This window comes from Epinephelus moara, chromosome 19 (assembly GCF_006386435.1).
Source record: "Epinephelus moara isolate mb chromosome 19, YSFRI_EMoa_1.0, whole genome shotgun sequence".
Taxonomy (NCBI): domain Eukaryota; kingdom Metazoa; phylum Chordata; class Actinopteri; order Perciformes; family Serranidae; genus Epinephelus; species Epinephelus moara.
The window spans coordinates 25,199,971-25,216,538 of record NC_065524.1 but is presented as its reverse complement, the minus strand read 5'-3'; the positions used below and the strand labels follow the sequence as shown (position 1 = coordinate 25,216,538).

At 39.4% G+C, this 16,568-nt stretch overlaps 2 protein-coding genes across 2 annotated transcripts; one reads left to right on the top strand and one right to left on the bottom strand.

The window, feature by feature from the left end:
* The first annotated feature begins 1,461 nt into the window (after nucleotides 1-1,461).
* On the top strand, nucleotides 1,462-6,901 carry smndc1 (survival motor neuron domain containing 1). The gene is made up of 6 exons (XM_050071628.1): nucleotides 1,462-1,575; nucleotides 1,928-2,047; nucleotides 2,766-2,908; nucleotides 3,836-3,994; nucleotides 5,467-5,620; nucleotides 6,124-6,901. Exons 2-6 carry the CDS (start codon nucleotides 1,928-1,930, stop codon nucleotides 6,259-6,261), a joined length of 714 nt encoding a protein of 237 aa, XP_049927585.1. The 5' UTR covers nucleotides 1,462-1,575; the 3' UTR covers nucleotides 6,262-6,901.
* Nucleotides 6,902-7,087: 186 nt separating this feature from the next.
* On the bottom strand, nucleotides 7,088-15,654 carry LOC126406990 (max-interacting protein 1-like). The gene is made up of 6 exons (XM_050071627.1): nucleotides 15,274-15,654; nucleotides 14,073-14,175; nucleotides 13,883-13,912; nucleotides 12,371-12,485; nucleotides 9,251-9,422; nucleotides 7,088-9,111 (listed from the first exon to the last, which is right to left on the bottom strand). Exons 1-6 carry the CDS (start codon nucleotides 15,500-15,502, stop codon nucleotides 8,948-8,950), a joined length of 813 nt encoding a protein of 270 aa, XP_049927584.1. The 5' UTR covers nucleotides 15,503-15,654; the 3' UTR covers nucleotides 7,088-8,947.
* Nucleotides 15,655-16,568: the final 914 nt, after the last annotated feature.

Sequence of the window (16,568 nt, the reverse complement as noted above, 5' to 3'; positions counted from 1 at the left end):
AAATAATACCTGAGTCTGTAGAGAGGATCGGAGCCAATTGCTGAAGAGATCAGTTACTAGAAGTGCAAGAGTAAGAGCAGTACATTTACAGGAGATTAAAATTTCTGCTGGACTAAATTTTCTTTCCGGATAACAAAGTAGATTAAGTCACAGTGAATGTGCTTAGACATTAGATAAAGAAATGTTATCTGTATTTTTTATGTTTTCTTTAAATTCTGGTAAACTGCTATGCAACAAAATGCTGCTGCATGACATCTCCAAGCAAGATTACACTTATTATTCACAATACCGTATGTGTGCCAGATTATAGGATACACTGGTGTCAAGAGTTTTTGTTGTGGTGACTGTGATGCTTGTGACAATGTAGTTTTTATTTCTGGAGCACTCCAACTACAAATTTCCATTGCATTGTTTTACCATCTACCACAAAGTAATTTAAAGCACGCCGGCCAGCATGCATTGCTAGTTATCTACTTCAAGATTGTTATATGATTCTGTTTATAACTCAGCACACACCTTTTACAATAATAAATTACTGATAGTAATTTATTATGAGTAGTAATTTGGTTTCCATAAGGAGATATATTTGAGTCTTAGTGCTCTGAGGCATCTCTGTGCTACATCCTAGTCATCTGATGTCCATACTAAAGTACAAAGTCTAGTATGTGTTGTTTTAGCACAGCTTTGCTACACATATATTGTTTGAAGAGAGAGGCACACCTATGATTTATCTAGCAGGGTGATATGACAATGGTTGCCAACGTTTTTTTGCACGTGACTATGTCTTGTAAATGCAGAATATGAGCTGTGGGCCTTCTAACACAATTTCCCCCCTCAGACTGTGTGATGCAATACTTCTTAAAGGGCAGTATTATTTTAAGAAAATGGCAATTATCAGAGCAAGCTATTGGTTTCTCGGTCCAGTAATGATCCCATGACCCCTTAGATTCATCGTGCAACCTCTTGGGATGTGCTGGTCCCCAGTTTGGAAAATCCTGTGTGAAATCAGGATTGAGGTCAAAAAGTAGCATTTGTTTTAAAATAAAAACACATTATTATCTAAACCTTTTTTTTAAAATCACATACCAACCATAAGTCACATGGTATGGCTTTAGTCGCAGGAGACATTGTACTTGCATGTTAATTATATTATTTCCAGTATGAGATTCAAAAAAAAAATAGTGGCCCTGTTTTTCTGAATTAACGAAATTATTACGTCAGAATTCTGAGAACAGTTTCTATGAAAAAAAGCCTGCTCTTGTTTGCTCAATTAACGACACAATGATCTTGTCAGTTCAGAAAAACAAAATAATGTTTTTTGTTGTAAAATGATCAGCAGACTGAAGATGCTGTTATGAGTACTGCCGCTGGGGGCGCTAAAGAGCCGTTCTGCTTTGTGCTTGAGTTGATCTTCCCTGTTATCGCGAGATTTCTTTTCGCGAACTTCCGGTTGGCTATTTGTGTACGAGAGAAGGGAACGCACACTGTTGTTCTTTTCACCTTTCGGTTTGGCAAATCGTCGACTTGAGATTTGAATGCTTGCGGTATTTATCGGTCAAGAACATTTATACTAAGGTAAGATAACCTATGTTTTATTTGTTTATGCTTGCCCATCGGCCTCTTGTTGCTAGCATTAGCCGTCGTACGTCAAATATACGTCGACGAAAGAGGGCCGAGGGATATAGCTAACCGTTTTAGCGTTAAGCTAACGGGAATGTTGTGACATATCATGTTTTTCCTTTAACGTAAGGTTTTGAGTAGACCCAGGCTACACTTACTCGCATCAAATACTCATCATACGAGTATTTTGTGAAATTAGATCATTGTAATTCAAAAGCTCGCTAACTGAATATGTTTACCTTTAGCTTGTCATGCTAATACAGCTAGCCAACGTTTCTAGAATACGGTGTTCTTTTTGTCAACACAGATGTCGGACGACTTGGTGAAACAGTTGAGCAGCTATAAAGCTCAGCTACAGCAAGTAGAAGTTGCCTTATCCACCGACCCAGATAATGAAGACCTCCTCAAACTTCAGAAAGACTTACAGGTTTGTGTGTGACTGCGTGAATGTGATAAGGAGCGTATCTGTCATTGCTGGATTGGTAAGAAAGTACAAACTGTAATAACTTCCCTTTTATAAGCAGTTGAATACTTAATCGTTAGAATTAATTACTAGTGAGTACACATTGTTTACAAATAGATACCACTGATTTATAACATTAAATTGTTTTACTCTGAAAACTATCAGTCTGAAGTCCACTCTTAAGTTTTTGAGATGTGTATAATTTAATCAACATTAATGTATTTAGGTTTGCTTACAAAAATGTTCCTACTATGAGTTCATTTGCCAGGAATAATCAAATCATTGGTCTGTCTTTGCTTCCATAGATTTGCAGGATAACTTTATATTGTGAAATGTATTTTTTTTAATTTTATGAACATGCATCCTTATTTGCAGGCAAATCAGATTTTTTTTTTAAGTACCATTATTTATTGAGTGATAAAGTCAAATTAGTATCACTATTATGTAGTACAACGATTTTCAAACCTATCTGTCTAAATTGCAAACCGAGAATTGCGAAGTATAGCCTATTACAGGTGATCTCCACTGTGCTTTATAGAAGGAAGAACTTTAACATGTTTGGCCAATGATCTCACTGAAAATGCCCCATTCTCTTGTCTTACTATCAATACTTTTGCTAACTACATTTTTCCTGGGGCCAACTTTGCCTACGCTTGAATGTCTGATTACGTTTCTTCTACAGGAAGTCATCGATTTGACAAAAGACCTCCTGACCTCACAGCCCACTGAAAGTGCTTCCAGTACCAATGGCGCAGACACAGTGCCCCTGAAGCATGCCTGGAAAGTGGGGGACAACTGTATGGCTGTGTGGAATCAGGATGGACAGTGAGTATCACCAACCTCTTCTCATGAAAACATTACGTGCCACTGCATGCCCTGTAACATTACAGTGTGAGTTCTTTATCTGCATTAGAGAAGTGTTTCTTTGGATAAGTTCTGTCCATCCATTTTATTTGTTTTTCATTGGTCTTTTTGTTGGATGTCGCTTTGGACAAAAGTATCTCACTGATTGTTCTAAGATAATGAGTCCACTTTGTCTCTTAAGATGAAGCAGTTTTTTTCCTTTTTACTTTTGTACAGTAAAACAGGATTTCACCCACTGATTAATCCAACTAAACCAGATTATCCACACGGCAAGCCTTCATTTTTACTTTTTTGTTTCTGTGTTGACATTATTTCACAGTTGCTGATAATTCAGGAGTTGTCTGTGAGGTGTTAATATATTGTCAGCCTGTATAGGAGTAGATGACAACTTAGCTTAGAATATTAATAAGTTGCTCTTAAAACATCTCAACTTTCCAGAAATACTGCTAGAAAAACCTACAAGGAACAACTTTACTCAAAAGAACCATGACTTAAAATACATTACATCACGTACTGTTTATTTAGCTGCTGCTTTCATCCAAAGTGACTGGGAATAATGTGTGAATATTATGTGTTTGCTTACCAACGACAGCAGATTAAAACAAGCAGTATGTTTTTTTTTCCCTCAATGCATTTGCCTAAAGCAAGTGTAGAGACAAGCAGCTGTAATTTTAGTTTCATGCATGTCTGACAAAAGTCAGTTTGTGGGAAATGTATATTCTTGAGGTATTTGCTACTATAGGAAATGCTCCAAGAATATCTTAAACTCACACATCTCACATATTCACTTATCATTAAGAATGATATATTGGTGTAAGTGTTGCTTATGAAGTAGAGCTTGAGTCTTTGGCTCATACTCACCTGCTTACAGACGGGATTCTTTGGCAGGGTGTATGAGGCTGAGATTGAGGAGATAGACCGGGAGAACGGCACTGCAGCAGTTACCTTTGCTGGGTACGGGAATGCTGAAGTGATTCCTCTGCAGAACCTCAGACCAGCTGAGGAGGGGAAACGCTCTGACGAGGACGGTCTAAAGCCAAAATCAAGGTATGAACAGAAACTCGCTTAATGTGCATACATATAAACCTTTGCTTACGTCCTGCTTCTGAACTTTTTAAGGAAAATACTGGGATTCACATTACCCTGTGCAAGTGTCACTTTTTCTCTTTAAAATATAAATCCAGAAGAAGAAAAAAATCAGTTGAATAACTGACATCTTGCCACAATAAAATCTTCAGACCATCAGAGCACATCTGTGCACTTGTCTTCAACTCCACATCCTGCAAGGGGGTTTAAAAGTCATGTTTTGTATTTTAACAGTCCCCAAAATTGCACTATTATCATAGCTGGGAACTGTAAAAACAGAAACTATCATCACAGTTTCTCATTTCCGACAGCCCTACAAAACAGTGTAGCCAAATCTGTTCTTAACATAGTGACATTCCATCAAAATCAATTTACTCAACATGTCTTATTTAAAAAATTTGCCAAAAACCAGCTATTTGAGGGGGAAAAAACCCCCCATTAAATTCTCAGTGCAACTGGGAAGCCATAAATGTCCAGCTGAGGCCAACAGTCAAGTCACAAAAATTCAGTTAAATTTTGACTGAACTGCGGGTTTGTTTACACAGGGGACAGGCCAACTGAGGTTGTAAGTAGAGGCTGTACAAATGTCAAACAAAAGTAAATGTGAACTGCAAATGTAGCAAAATAAAACTTTTGGAAATGTGGCGCGGTGTTGTGTCAAGTGTACATACATAATGAAAATAATAGCTCAGGAAAATGTCCAGCCCCCTAGCTCTCTGAAAATGTGACCCTCTGAACAATATGTGAATAGCCCTCATCTATTTAATTGTATGCAGCTCCCTCTTTTAAATTCTATGAAACTGCCACCAATGAGGGAAGTAGTATTCAGTGAACACTCTACTGTGCTGTCCTCATATTGACCTGTAATAACATTGGTGATTTTGGTGTTAGCAAAATCCCTATAATGTATTTTGTGTAAATATCAGATTCAGACACAAGTTAAAAAATCAGCATGTGGGTTTTTTTTTTTTTTGTTTTTTTTTTTTGATCAATCAGTCCTTGATGTCTAGATGAAGGGGAACACTGCCAGTCATGAACTGTGCAGCCATCTTGAAATTAGTTTTCTCTTCAACTATCCACCAAAAATTCTGTTTTTCAAACTTTGAGTTTACATTAAGTAATGCAGTTTGAGAATTAAGCAAACACCTGTGACAACTAGCTCTGTTAGTTCTTACTGGTTGGAAATTACATCAGCGCCCTGGATCTGAAATATATGCCTAACTGCAATTTTGTGTCTCTAGTTGACTGATTTAAAAATTAATACCGTGTGTCATCAAAGACTGATGATTTTTATGTACCGATGAGTGAAGGAATTAATCCCAATGTGTGACTGTATGTTTAACTCATTAATGTTTGTATTTCATACATGTTATGTTCATGATTCTTTACATCATGGTCAGGTTTTAAATGTTTCTCTCCCCTGTCTTTTCTAGGAAAGAGCAGATAGCAGAGCAGAGAGAGTATAAGAAGAAGAAGGCACAGAAGAAGGTGCAGAGGATGAAGGAATTGGAGCAAGAGAGGGAGGAACAGAAGTCAAAGTGGCAACAGTTCAACAACAAAGCCTACTCAAAGAACAAGAAAGGACAGGTACTTTTTTCCTTTTTTTTTTTTTTTTTTTTGTTAGAGCCCTGGATCTTTTTTGGAGAGTGCTGGGAAGCCCACAGTGCATTGTGCAAACAGTGCACGCTGGTTTTATCCCATAGATGTCTCCTTCCTTTTTGCTTTGTAGCATCAAAATTGAGTACAACAGGTAAAAAGAGTCAGAAAGGAGAACTAAAGTGTGAATTCACACAGTTGCATGAATCTCTTAAAATCAATATGATGTGAAGCCCACCCACTAGCTCATCTACCCAGTGCCCTTCACACTGCAGTGCGGTACATGACTGAAGGGCTAGGTAACTTGAAACTAGTTGCACACTGTCCATGAATTGCTGTAGGAAGATTGTGTGTGTGTAGTGTGTGTATACATCTACTATATATATATATATATATATATATATATATATATATAGTAGATGTTCTCCTATAATCCATTGTTCTATGTTTTGAATCATTAATGACGGCATTTCCTTCCTTGTTTTGTTTTCCAGGTAAAGAGGAGCATATTTGCGTCTCCAGAAAGCGTCAATGGGAAGGTGGGAGTGGGAACATGTGGTATTGCAGACAAGCCAATGACCCAGTACCATGACACATCAAAATACAACGTCAGACATCTAATGCCACAATGACCTGATATATTCTGTATATATTAATCCACTGTATACTAGCTGTATCAGTGTTTTCCATTGTGTTTATACATGATTTCCGTTTTCCAAGTAAAGAAAGCTTTGAAAGGATTTGCTTGCACACCATTGTTTGAAATATTGATGTAGTTTTCTTATATATTATGTAGGTACAAGTACAACAACAACAAAAAATCCAAATAGGGGGGATTTTTCCCTGCACTGGATCAAGGTCACCTGTTATGTAAGAACAGGAAGTGGTGTTGTAGAGAAGCTGTACAGTTTACTGTCTGTGTCCAGATTCCACTGATGCCAAATGCCTGCTAAGTTGAGAATAAATATACACCAGCAGATTTGGTTTGTAAATTTAAATCTTGGTTTTAAACACTGACCCGTTGTGGGCGGGGGAGTCTGACATCAGTGATGGTGTTGATTTGACATGGCTGAATTTCCATTTTAATTTCTGTGTATATAACAGTGAAATAAACATTGTTTTGTTTTCAGTTTTTTAAATAATTGCTTCCACCTCATTTTGACTGTTTTGACATTACATTTTCATTGTGGCTCTGTCAGGTCCTGTAGGTGGCAGTAAAGACTTGTACCATTATTAATAAAATCGAGCAGCATGCTGCAACTGTTGATACAACCATTTTCACAAAAGTCACATCAGTTTTTTTGTTTGTTTTACACCTCCTGAACTAACAAAATCCAACATATAAGTGTTAACTACAGAGCTGAATGCGTCATTTGTGATACCTGTCAGTCTAATACAAGTTGATTCTTTCAATGTTAATGGTAGGCTTACTCAAAAAAAAAAAAAAGATGAAATTGATTGATGTCTGGGTGGTAGAGGTTTATTAAGATTCCAGGGACAGTTTTCAGGAACTGTAATAAAGTACTAGCAGGGGACCAGCAGCACATTTTGCAAAAAAGTCACCTTGGATGGCTGATTAAGCACAAGAGAAAACATTCTGGGGTGTGCTTTGACGTACGTCCTTAACAAAAGTCTTTTTCATAGTGCATTTTATAGATTCCCAAACAGGTTGGGGTGGGGGAGAAAAGACCTGTAACAAGGAACTTTGTGCAAGAGTCATATATATACCCATGTTAAGACACAATTTGGTGGTGATCTCTTTAGGACTTGGACCAGAAAAATGCAGATAAATGGTCATATTGAAATGTCTTATTTGGTTTCATGGATTCTAACAGGTCAGCAGTGCAATTCTCAGTGTCAAATATACATTGAATATTAACGGGAAGTCTCCAAATTTCACGGAATTGAACTTGTTCTTTTCCTGCTACAATACAAAAAATAATACAGTATTAAACATTGAAGTATAAACCAAAATTAGTATTCTGTAGTGTTGTTCATGCTACAGACATTTTTTTAAGACTTGTCAATCCAAAGCACATTACAACATGATTAGACAAGCTACATTCAATTCACATGCACCATAGCTTTTTTTTTTAAATCAATTACAATCATTTTAACTGCTGAATATTAAAACTGATACCACTACTGGAGCGAAGTGGAAAACTAGCAAAACTGCAATTTGGTGTTGGACGGACAGAATAGTATGCTAAACACAGCCAACATCAAAGATAGGATAAAAGTAGACGCTTTATTGCTTTCAGCCTTGTGCTTGGACAAGTGCGGGATAGCTTATTACTGTCTAAATAAAACTGAATTTGAGCACAGTGTGAAAGAGAAGTGTCATTCTTTCAACAAAACATGAAATGCATTAAACCTTTAGCACTGCATATGCTTCTGTGGGGGTTAAATTTGTGTCAAGTAATTTGTTAAATGTTAAAAAGAGAATATTTTAAAAAATGTTTTTCATTCAAGCATGACCAAGACCTAGCTACAGTAAAATTAAATATACCAAAAATAAATACTATAATCATATGCAAATAAATTAGAATAACGAGGGTGGACTACACCACCTGTTTGGATATGACTATTTCAGTCAAGAGAAGGGACGCCACACGGATCAGTGATGGTCGTGGGTCCTAAAGCAAAAGGTTACAGGAGTGTAATAAACATTTTGGAATGCAGACATTGTAGCCCTTGCCACTGGCTTGTACACTGACAAGAAGTGTCGTCTGGATGCGTTATCCAAAGAAAAGGGGCAATGTTTTTACAAGGCAAATGGAGCAAGCGGTCCCAATGGTGAGCTTCTAGCTGGTATTGGGTTTCTAGTGTTTTTGCTGGTTTCAGAGGATCAACTTGACTAAAGGTAGTTTCCCCTTCAGTGTTGGACACTGCTGCGATCGTGGGTCCTCTACAGGGTCAGTATTGAGTGCAGGTACTTTATGGTTGATTCTAGCTGGTAATGGGTTAAGGGACATTCAGGTGATTGGTTAAGTCAACTCTTATAATGAGGAAACTGTATATTGCCGGGAGTTAAATTTGAGGCTGTTGTGTAAAATGTTTCAGACTGATGTAGAGGAGCCCCTTGGCTTTTTGGAAGGAGACATTTTTAGACAACTTTTAGGCTGAGTTGAACTTAAGGCTGGTTCTCAGGGCGGAGCAGATGTTTCATTTGTCAGGTAAAGGTGGGATCGAGGCTGGTTGTTCTTCTGGAGACAGTTAACCTAAACTGCAAAGGGAGAATGGAGCTGTAGGCTGGTACTTTGAAAGGTGAAAGCCATAAAAGACTGCAGCTGGAGTTAAAGTATAGGCTGGTGCTTTTTAAGCAGAGAAGGCCAGTTTTAGACTGCATGTGGAGTAGCCCTCGTCGCTGGCTGAGCTCTGCCGGCTGCTGTGGTCGTCCAGGTCACTTGCACCACTGGTGCTTACACTGTCCATTTCTCCATGGGAGAATTCAGTGCTTTCCACATCAACTTCGATCTCTTCTGCTCAAAAACAAAACACAAATAATTACAGATTAATCATCTGAATAATGCAGGTCGAAATGTTTTAAATTGTGCCTGACAAACCCTAATGGTACTACAAAGTTTAACCATTGATAAAGGCTCAGATTCGGACACTGACCTCTGTCAGACTCTGAGCGGTCAGAGTCCATACGGGAGCCCAGGCTGTCCATACGGACCCTCTCCCTATCTCCATGAGTTTGCAGCTGGGCTAGCTGCCTCTGCAGGTGCCTCTGCTCCCTCTCTAAGGTCTCCAGCTGGTGCAGACTCCTCCGGTCCGCCTCTTCAAGTTTCTGAATGACAGGGAAATGCAGAGCAGTTAATTAAATTGTCGTTATGTAGGAAGATAATCAAGACAACCAGTGTGTGTGGATCCAGTGTGCCACATTTAGTATTTATGTGAATTATTTAGCATCAAATCACGCAATTATGACAACACCTCTCTAGATGTTGCTCATGATTAACATACTATATGCATGAGGGGATGGTGAACTTGTCTCGTGTGCAGTGATGTGATGTTAATATGTAGTTGTTGCTGCCATCAAATGTGACGCCCCCTGTGCCTTCTAATGAAATATTCAACACATAAGGACAGCACGTTGCTGGATGGATTCTAGAGGGATTGCTGGTGTCACTGTGTGAGGTGGATATAAGTGAAAGATGACAGAGTAATTGCTTTATGGGTTTTGGTATACAAATGGATGCAAAGGTCATCTCATTCTGTGTTTGGCAGAAACATTAATTCTTTGCCTTCTTAGGTCTAATTTATTTATTTAAACTTCCATGGCTTGAACACTGCTTTTAGTGCATGTGTTGTGTTCAGTAGTCAGTTTAAAGCCTGTACTTGAAACAACAAGCACAAACAGCTCACTCAGAGTCACGCAGAGTGTGTCAGGTTAAGCAAACAAAGTCCTGAAGATACACTTTGAACCTCATAGTTCAATCACTTCGCAGCAATAATCATATCTGATCATGCCACAAATAAAAAACTGATTCACGCTATGGTGGGAGCATAGTAATAAGTACTAACAGTTTATATGCAAGCCAGTTGCAAGATTCACTGCTGGTGGGAAAAACAACTGATATGGCTCCTGCACAGCTACTTACACAAGTTGCAGAGATGGCTGACAAATAGAGATGATATTTGTAAAATGAAAACTGATTTTGGATATTTCACAACTTAAAAAAAAAGACAGTTTTTCACAGCGACGCATGCTGTATTATATCAGTTGCCATGTATGGTTCATTTCCTCTAATGTCCCCCATGTTGATTCTCCAAATTACTTTTTATACAAGAGATATTTTCATGAAGGCACAGGTTGGTGTTTGAAGAGGCTTGTGTATTTTGCACGATCACAAATGCGGTAAAACAACAGTTTTTTTTAATGGAGTTTGGTACAGTGATGCAGGTGAGAGCAGCACTTATTCATGCTTTTCCTGTCGCACAACACAGGGTGTTTTTGCTTCCTGCAGCCCTGAGCTTCATGCTGCCTGCACCTGCTCCACCCTTTTACTCTCCTACACAACCTGTGGTTCCAAAAATACAACACAGCAGCATTCAGAGGCCACGTTTCCTGCCCTTTAAACAGGCAAGTCCAAAGTCAACAGCTGACATCATACAGTAGGTACTTTATCCATTACCCCCCACTGTAATAAACTCCCACAGACTGTTGCCAGGATTGCTTTCATATTGCAGCCTTCAGTCATCCCTCAACTGCTTCCCACTACTGGAGCCTGCACAGAATGGGCTTAAGGAAATCCAATATATCCCTAAAAAAATCTCATCTGAAGTAGACTGTAGCCATCAGGGGAGCCAACACGTTTAGATGCTTTAATGCTACAGCATTATTTGTACAGTTCAGACACTCAGTGGCCCATTCAGGCCGGCAGTTCAAACAACCAGGACAGATCTGGTGCTCTCTACAGACTAATGGTCAATGGTGAATGACACATGACCTAATCAAAGACTCAACAAGACTAAAAGTCCCTCACGGGGCAGTCCTGATAACAGCCAAAGGAGGACTGGTTAAAAGGAAAAGAGAAACTGAAATAACCAAGCACTTTGTATCATAAAGTTGTGTCCAAAGTGCAGTTCATCTAATGGCTCTGAGGAAACTGATTGCAGGGGAGTACCTGGGGAACACTGCTAACTTCTCTGTTGCTGTTCACAGTCAATATCTCATTTAACCACCTCTAACTTTAAACTAGTGCGGGTTTTCCATCAATTATGTGTGTGTTGTCCTTAGGCTTTATATTAGATGTGAGACTGAGCCAGAAAGTTCAACAAAGGAGTAGAAAATCCAGACCTTTCTCCTCTTTTTTGCGGTGTTAATGCCGTGTCAGCTGTGATTACAAAACAAATATGAGCGCTGTTGTGTCTTTGCTGAACTAAAACACCTAAGAATGTATAGAATTGCAAAGTTCAAATGGATTTCCAGCTAAATATTGAGCTGCCTATGTAGACAGAGGAGCTGCACTGCGATCGCTAGCGCCACGTGGACGGTAAAGTATCACAGCAGCTTGTACCTCGAGAAGAAACCAGAGACTGTGCAACACCAAGAGTGAGAGCTAAGAGACCAAAATACAATTCTGTTCTAAAAATAAATAACAGGATCAGTCTATTGACTGGTAAGGCTTTTGTAAAACAACAGTATGGATTCACATTGGGTATCACATAGGTAGAGGTGCTAGGAGCCTTCCTTGTACATCAAAGTCATCCTCTGTAGTACTGTAGATCTATATTTGCAGTCAATATGACATCAATTGTTTTTTTACTGAAGGCAGCAACCAGATATCTGTGAGTGATTGGCACAGATTCTATTTTGCTTTGTGAGTGTTAAACTCAATTATGTACGATTAGATAAATTAACGTGTATTTATTTGGTAGAGGCTTTTATCCAAAACCAAAGAGATGTGCGTTTATAATGAGACACCGCAAGCGATAGGCCTTTTACACTGATGACAATTTGACATGTCAAAGTAGGAAAAGCACAGGAGTAAATTATGCCAATGGCTGAATTCCATTTAGATGCTTAGTCTGCTGTGAGCAAGGTATGGAATTCAGCATGATGACTGCTATGTTGCTACTGCTACTTTCTAAATCATTAACAAGTGGCCAGCCAGGAAAAAGAAGCAGTGGAAACAGAATGTAAATATGTTTACATCATTACTATGAGCACAAAAATGAGCAGAATTTAGCCCTTATTCCCGTGATGGTACCATACTACAGGGGCTACCACACCTTGATATGTGCTTTGGCCTTGTTGAGCAGTCCCAGTGTGGTGTGTCGACTGCAGTCTGGTCCCAGGGGGATGAGGGACTTCAACCTCTCCAAACACAGGCGGAGATGTGCTCGTCTGTGGGAGGAGACACAGTCAAGATGAGTTGTTTCTCTTACGAGACAGCGTACACGCAGTAATGTGCATTATGCAACAATTAGACAGACAGAAGGATGAATTTCCAGACTAATGCATTATTGTCCTCTGCACTGATCCTGATTAAGTCAGATTATAATATTTCCTCCTTATCCATTTTGATTAGTGTTGCAGTAGTTTAAGGCAAACAACTATTGATTGTTCCTGATCAATTCTAATTATGATAGCATTAATCCATCTGTGATGAGCAATAACAGTCAAGGTATTCAGGCACTTGATGTATCTGTTTATCCATTTTGCTAGTTAGCCACACAATCTGACTTCTTTGCAATTATGTATGGATGTGTCTGGTCCCAGATTTAAAAGCTGCTGAGGTCAGCTCAATGCTGTTTCTGATCCACTGAGGCCTCTGGGCCTGTGGTCTGAATGGATGCAGAAACTGGCAAAGGACACTCACTCTCCTTTCAAATATCAGAGTAAAATGTAGGTCAAGTTGTGATGTCATCTCTTCTCTCTGCATTGGCCACCATTTTGTAATAAAAAAATAGCCCAATATGAAACAAGCCTTGCTCCTGAAGATGCCATTTTTCGCATCACATGGTGCGAAAGATTCTCACACACATGGCTTGCTTTTGAATATTAACTGGGCGTTTAATTTTAGCATAAATGTGTCCTGACATTTGTGTCCTGCTCAAAGCAGAGGCTGCCTCATCCTGGAGCAATAGAAGCAAGCTGCTGTTAGATGTGCAGCTGAGAATCTCTCAGGAAGGAGCCCCGTTGTCTGGAAACAGACGGTTCCCATTTGCTGACTGGGGAAATGTGTGCATGTCCTCCAGGAGCAGTGCTGCTGCTACTGAGGCTGCATTACACCTCCCTTTTTATTTGCCTTGCAAAATGCACACTGCCATTGTACACAATGGGTGAATTTCTAAGTTGTTGATAGAAATTCCCTTTTTGAAGTCCTGTGATGATAATAGGCTGATTTATAGGACCTGCAGTGCATCTCGTTTTGAAACGGTATGCACCAAGATATGCAAACATGGCAGAATGGAAAAGGCTTGTAGTTTATCAGCTTGAAGCTCCATTTTGAGACAGCTGGCTCTCGAGATAGACTCCCTGCATACCTCATTTGCTAAAGCAGTTGAAATGCTGTGCTGATTGTCTTTCTCTCTCTTCTGTAGGACTTTAGCACGCAACTTGTTACATGTAACAAAAGCTGATTGAAGTGAGATGGCAATAAATTTACGATGACTACCCACAGTCACATCATTTCACTGTCTTCCTCGTGTTCCTGTGGCATGTCTCTAGTGTAGTCTCTTCTCAGTAGTTTTTGTCATAAACATGCATAGAAATGATGTCTTCAATCTTGTTTTACTCACCTATTTTTTTCCAGTTCATTGTGTGCTGACCTGTTAACATTATAAATACATAAACAACACGGTTATATAAATGCTAACGATGCAAAATACAACATATTACACAGTCTATACATACAAACCAAATATAAACTAACACTGCACATTCACATCTATGTTTAATTTGAGGACCTTTCACAAGACATTGACCTACCTATTGTGAAGATTGTCCAATTTCCTGCTCTTGAATTTACGCTGTTTCTGTTGGTGTGCAGTCTGGGTTGCAGGGTACGTTGAAGCATAACCATGCTCACATTCTGGTGATGAAAAAAAGATCAAGAGGATTAAATATATTGTTCCGTTTTTGTTTTGTTTTTTACAATTGAGCTACAAGCAAAAAGCTTCAGGAGGGCTTAGATTTGTATGATTGATGTGACCTTATTTGACCTGAATTTTAAATTACATTTAAATATGTGGCCTGGAGGCAACAAATCCATTTAATTAAACTAGAAGATATAAAACTCAGACTGACAGACAGACAACCTCTGTTAGAAAATGCTACTATCAATACATTCATTCATTACACTTCTGTAAGACACATTTCTTTTCTACAGTTTCTTCACTGTTACAAAACGCCTACAACTCCCATGAACGCTCCTTCCCAGTAACATACGACGTCAGCCGTGAACTTGCGCGTGATTGGCTCCCTGCGGTGACTCTCGCGCTGGGAACATGTGTGCCGACCAATGAGAACTTTGCAATTTGTTCCATGTGGAAACCATGTGAACAACACATACAAGGAAGCAGCTGCTGCTTCTGAAAATGATAGGTGGGCTTTGAATTGGAAACGTTTAGCAGAAATAAAACCTAAATTGCAGTTTTGTATATGCAGGAGGGTCCGTGAATGCGTCATTTGTAAGCGGATGCATTAATTTAAATGGAATAATCGTTAAAGAAGCTGCGATAGACGGAGATAGCAGATTAAATTGGAAATTAGGTCTCAAACATCACACATATCTGCTTGTTTCAACCTAATGCACATATGCAAGCATGTTTAAGTAATGAATACATTCAGTTTTGCTTTGCCTAGTCAATGAAGTGCTCCATAGTCTGCAGGAAACCAGCTTTAATGGGAGCAGAAGATAATTTAGCTGAAGGCTATTGTTGCAATAAAAATCAGTTTGATTTGCTTCCTGGATTAAAAATGCAGGCAATTTTGCGACCTCTTTTCCACTGATGATATTTTGCAAGTGTTAGGTCGATCAGACAACAGTTTTTCAGTAGCAGGTGAAATATCATTGGCTGCTGTCGGGCCAGATCATCTGTCCGCTGCGCGTCTTTTGTCGCCTTCGCCTCTATTGTTGTCTGCTCGGCGCATTACGTGTTAATATCCCCTACTGCCCGTGTTTACTTACTTCCGTTGTTCTTCTCGATATTTTCTATGTAATGTGCCGCATCGAGCAGCACTTGCACGTTCTTCATGAAAGTGCCGATTTGGTCCATTGCGGAACATTTGGAGTATAAAACGTCGCTGAAAGAATAGTCGGACAATTCTCCGAAATCCTGCTGGTCCATGGACGCATCAGACTCCGACAGAACCTCTTCGAGTTTCACCTCGCTGTGCTGTCGCATGTACTTTACCATTTTGACTTTAGGTTGTTTTTTATGGGGGGCTTTGACAAATAAAGCAGCGCTGGAATTGCTCTCCTTGTCCCGTCTGTGCACTGAGCGGATGACTGAAATGAACTAGGCTCGATGGAATTGCAGTCCTTAGCCTCAGCCACTTGCCCTACTTGGTGGATAATCCCTCCCACTAACGCATGCACATTGCATTCATTGTCAACTGTGCCATAATAAATCCTCATTATCAATACTGCAGGAGAGTAACAAATAACACACATAATGCCTGCTTTCATATTGTAACAACACTGCTTTATTTCACTTGACATTAAGGGAATAATTATGACTAATAATAGCTGCCTTTCTTGTGCACACAATTTTGTCTGAATGCATATGAGCAGACTTTGAAAGGGGAAAGCATTTTTGACCACATGGCAGCAGGACAATATGTGGGTAAATCAAAAGTGCAACTTGGAAAACAAAGACAAGGAAGATGCTGCATTTGCTCACTCTTTGCATCCCACAGTGAGGAGTGTTCAGGAGTTTTCCCTTGAGTGTGAATGCAATCCATTCATATGATTTTAGAGTTAGTTTGAGATTATTCGTCCTTTGTTTTCACCTAGCTTTGTCTTTTTTTTTTGTTTCACCTCAGCTCCCCTGGGTGTGTTGTATAGCTCTTCAGTTCTAAAACTCACGTAGCGATAACAATAAAGTAATAAACCAGTGAGATTATGGTTAATGTCAGAATGAGCTGGGCCCATCTGTGGCTGCTGCAGTTCAGTGGACAGCAGAATACACATTATAGTGAAAGCAACCATATTTTCCTAGTGTTTAAAGTTACCCGTCCTTTAAAAACAACCGTGCAAATTTGTTTTACCCCTAGCTCGATTTTCCACGTCTGTTGTCCCTTTTGACTGATTAAGAAGTCATTTTTTTTCTCCCCACACCAATGAGGGATGGAGGAAGACAGAGGGGGAAAGGGCCTGCCTTTATGAAGCTAGCCATGCGTGCAGGGCTGTGTTGTGCCTCTGAGACAATGGGTGCAGATGGCTGGCCCGCTGCAGATGTGGCCAGGCCTGTAACGGACGCC

What these genes read in the sequence shown, in the direction of transcription:
- smndc1 (XM_050071628.1), top strand. Translation starts at nt 1,928, where the DNA reads ATGTCGGACGACTTGGTGAAACAGTTGAGCAGCTATAAAGCTCAGCTA. An exon ending in GGTCTAAAGCCAAAATCAAG is followed by an intron (nt 3,995 to 5,466) that starts GTATGAACAGAA and finishes TGTCTTTTCTAG; the next exon opens with GAAAGAGCAGATAGCAGAGC. An exon ending in CAAAGAACAAGAAAGGACAG is followed by an intron (nt 5,621 to 6,123) that starts GTACTTTTTTCC and finishes TTTGTTTTCCAG; the next exon opens with GTAAAGAGGAGCATATTTGC.
- LOC126406990 (XM_050071627.1), bottom strand. Translation starts at nt 15,502, where the DNA reads ATGGTAAAGTACATGCGACAGCACAGCGAGGTGAAACTCGAAGAGGTT. An exon ending in TATCGAGAAGAACAACGGAA is followed by an intron (nt 14,176 to 15,273) that starts GTAAGTAAACAC and finishes TTTCATCACCAG; the next exon opens with AATGTGAGCATGGTTATGCT. An exon ending in AATGAACTGGAAAAAAATAG is followed by an intron (nt 12,486 to 13,882) that starts GTGAGTAAAACA and finishes CTCCTCCCACAG; the next exon opens with ACGAGCACATCTCCGCCTGT.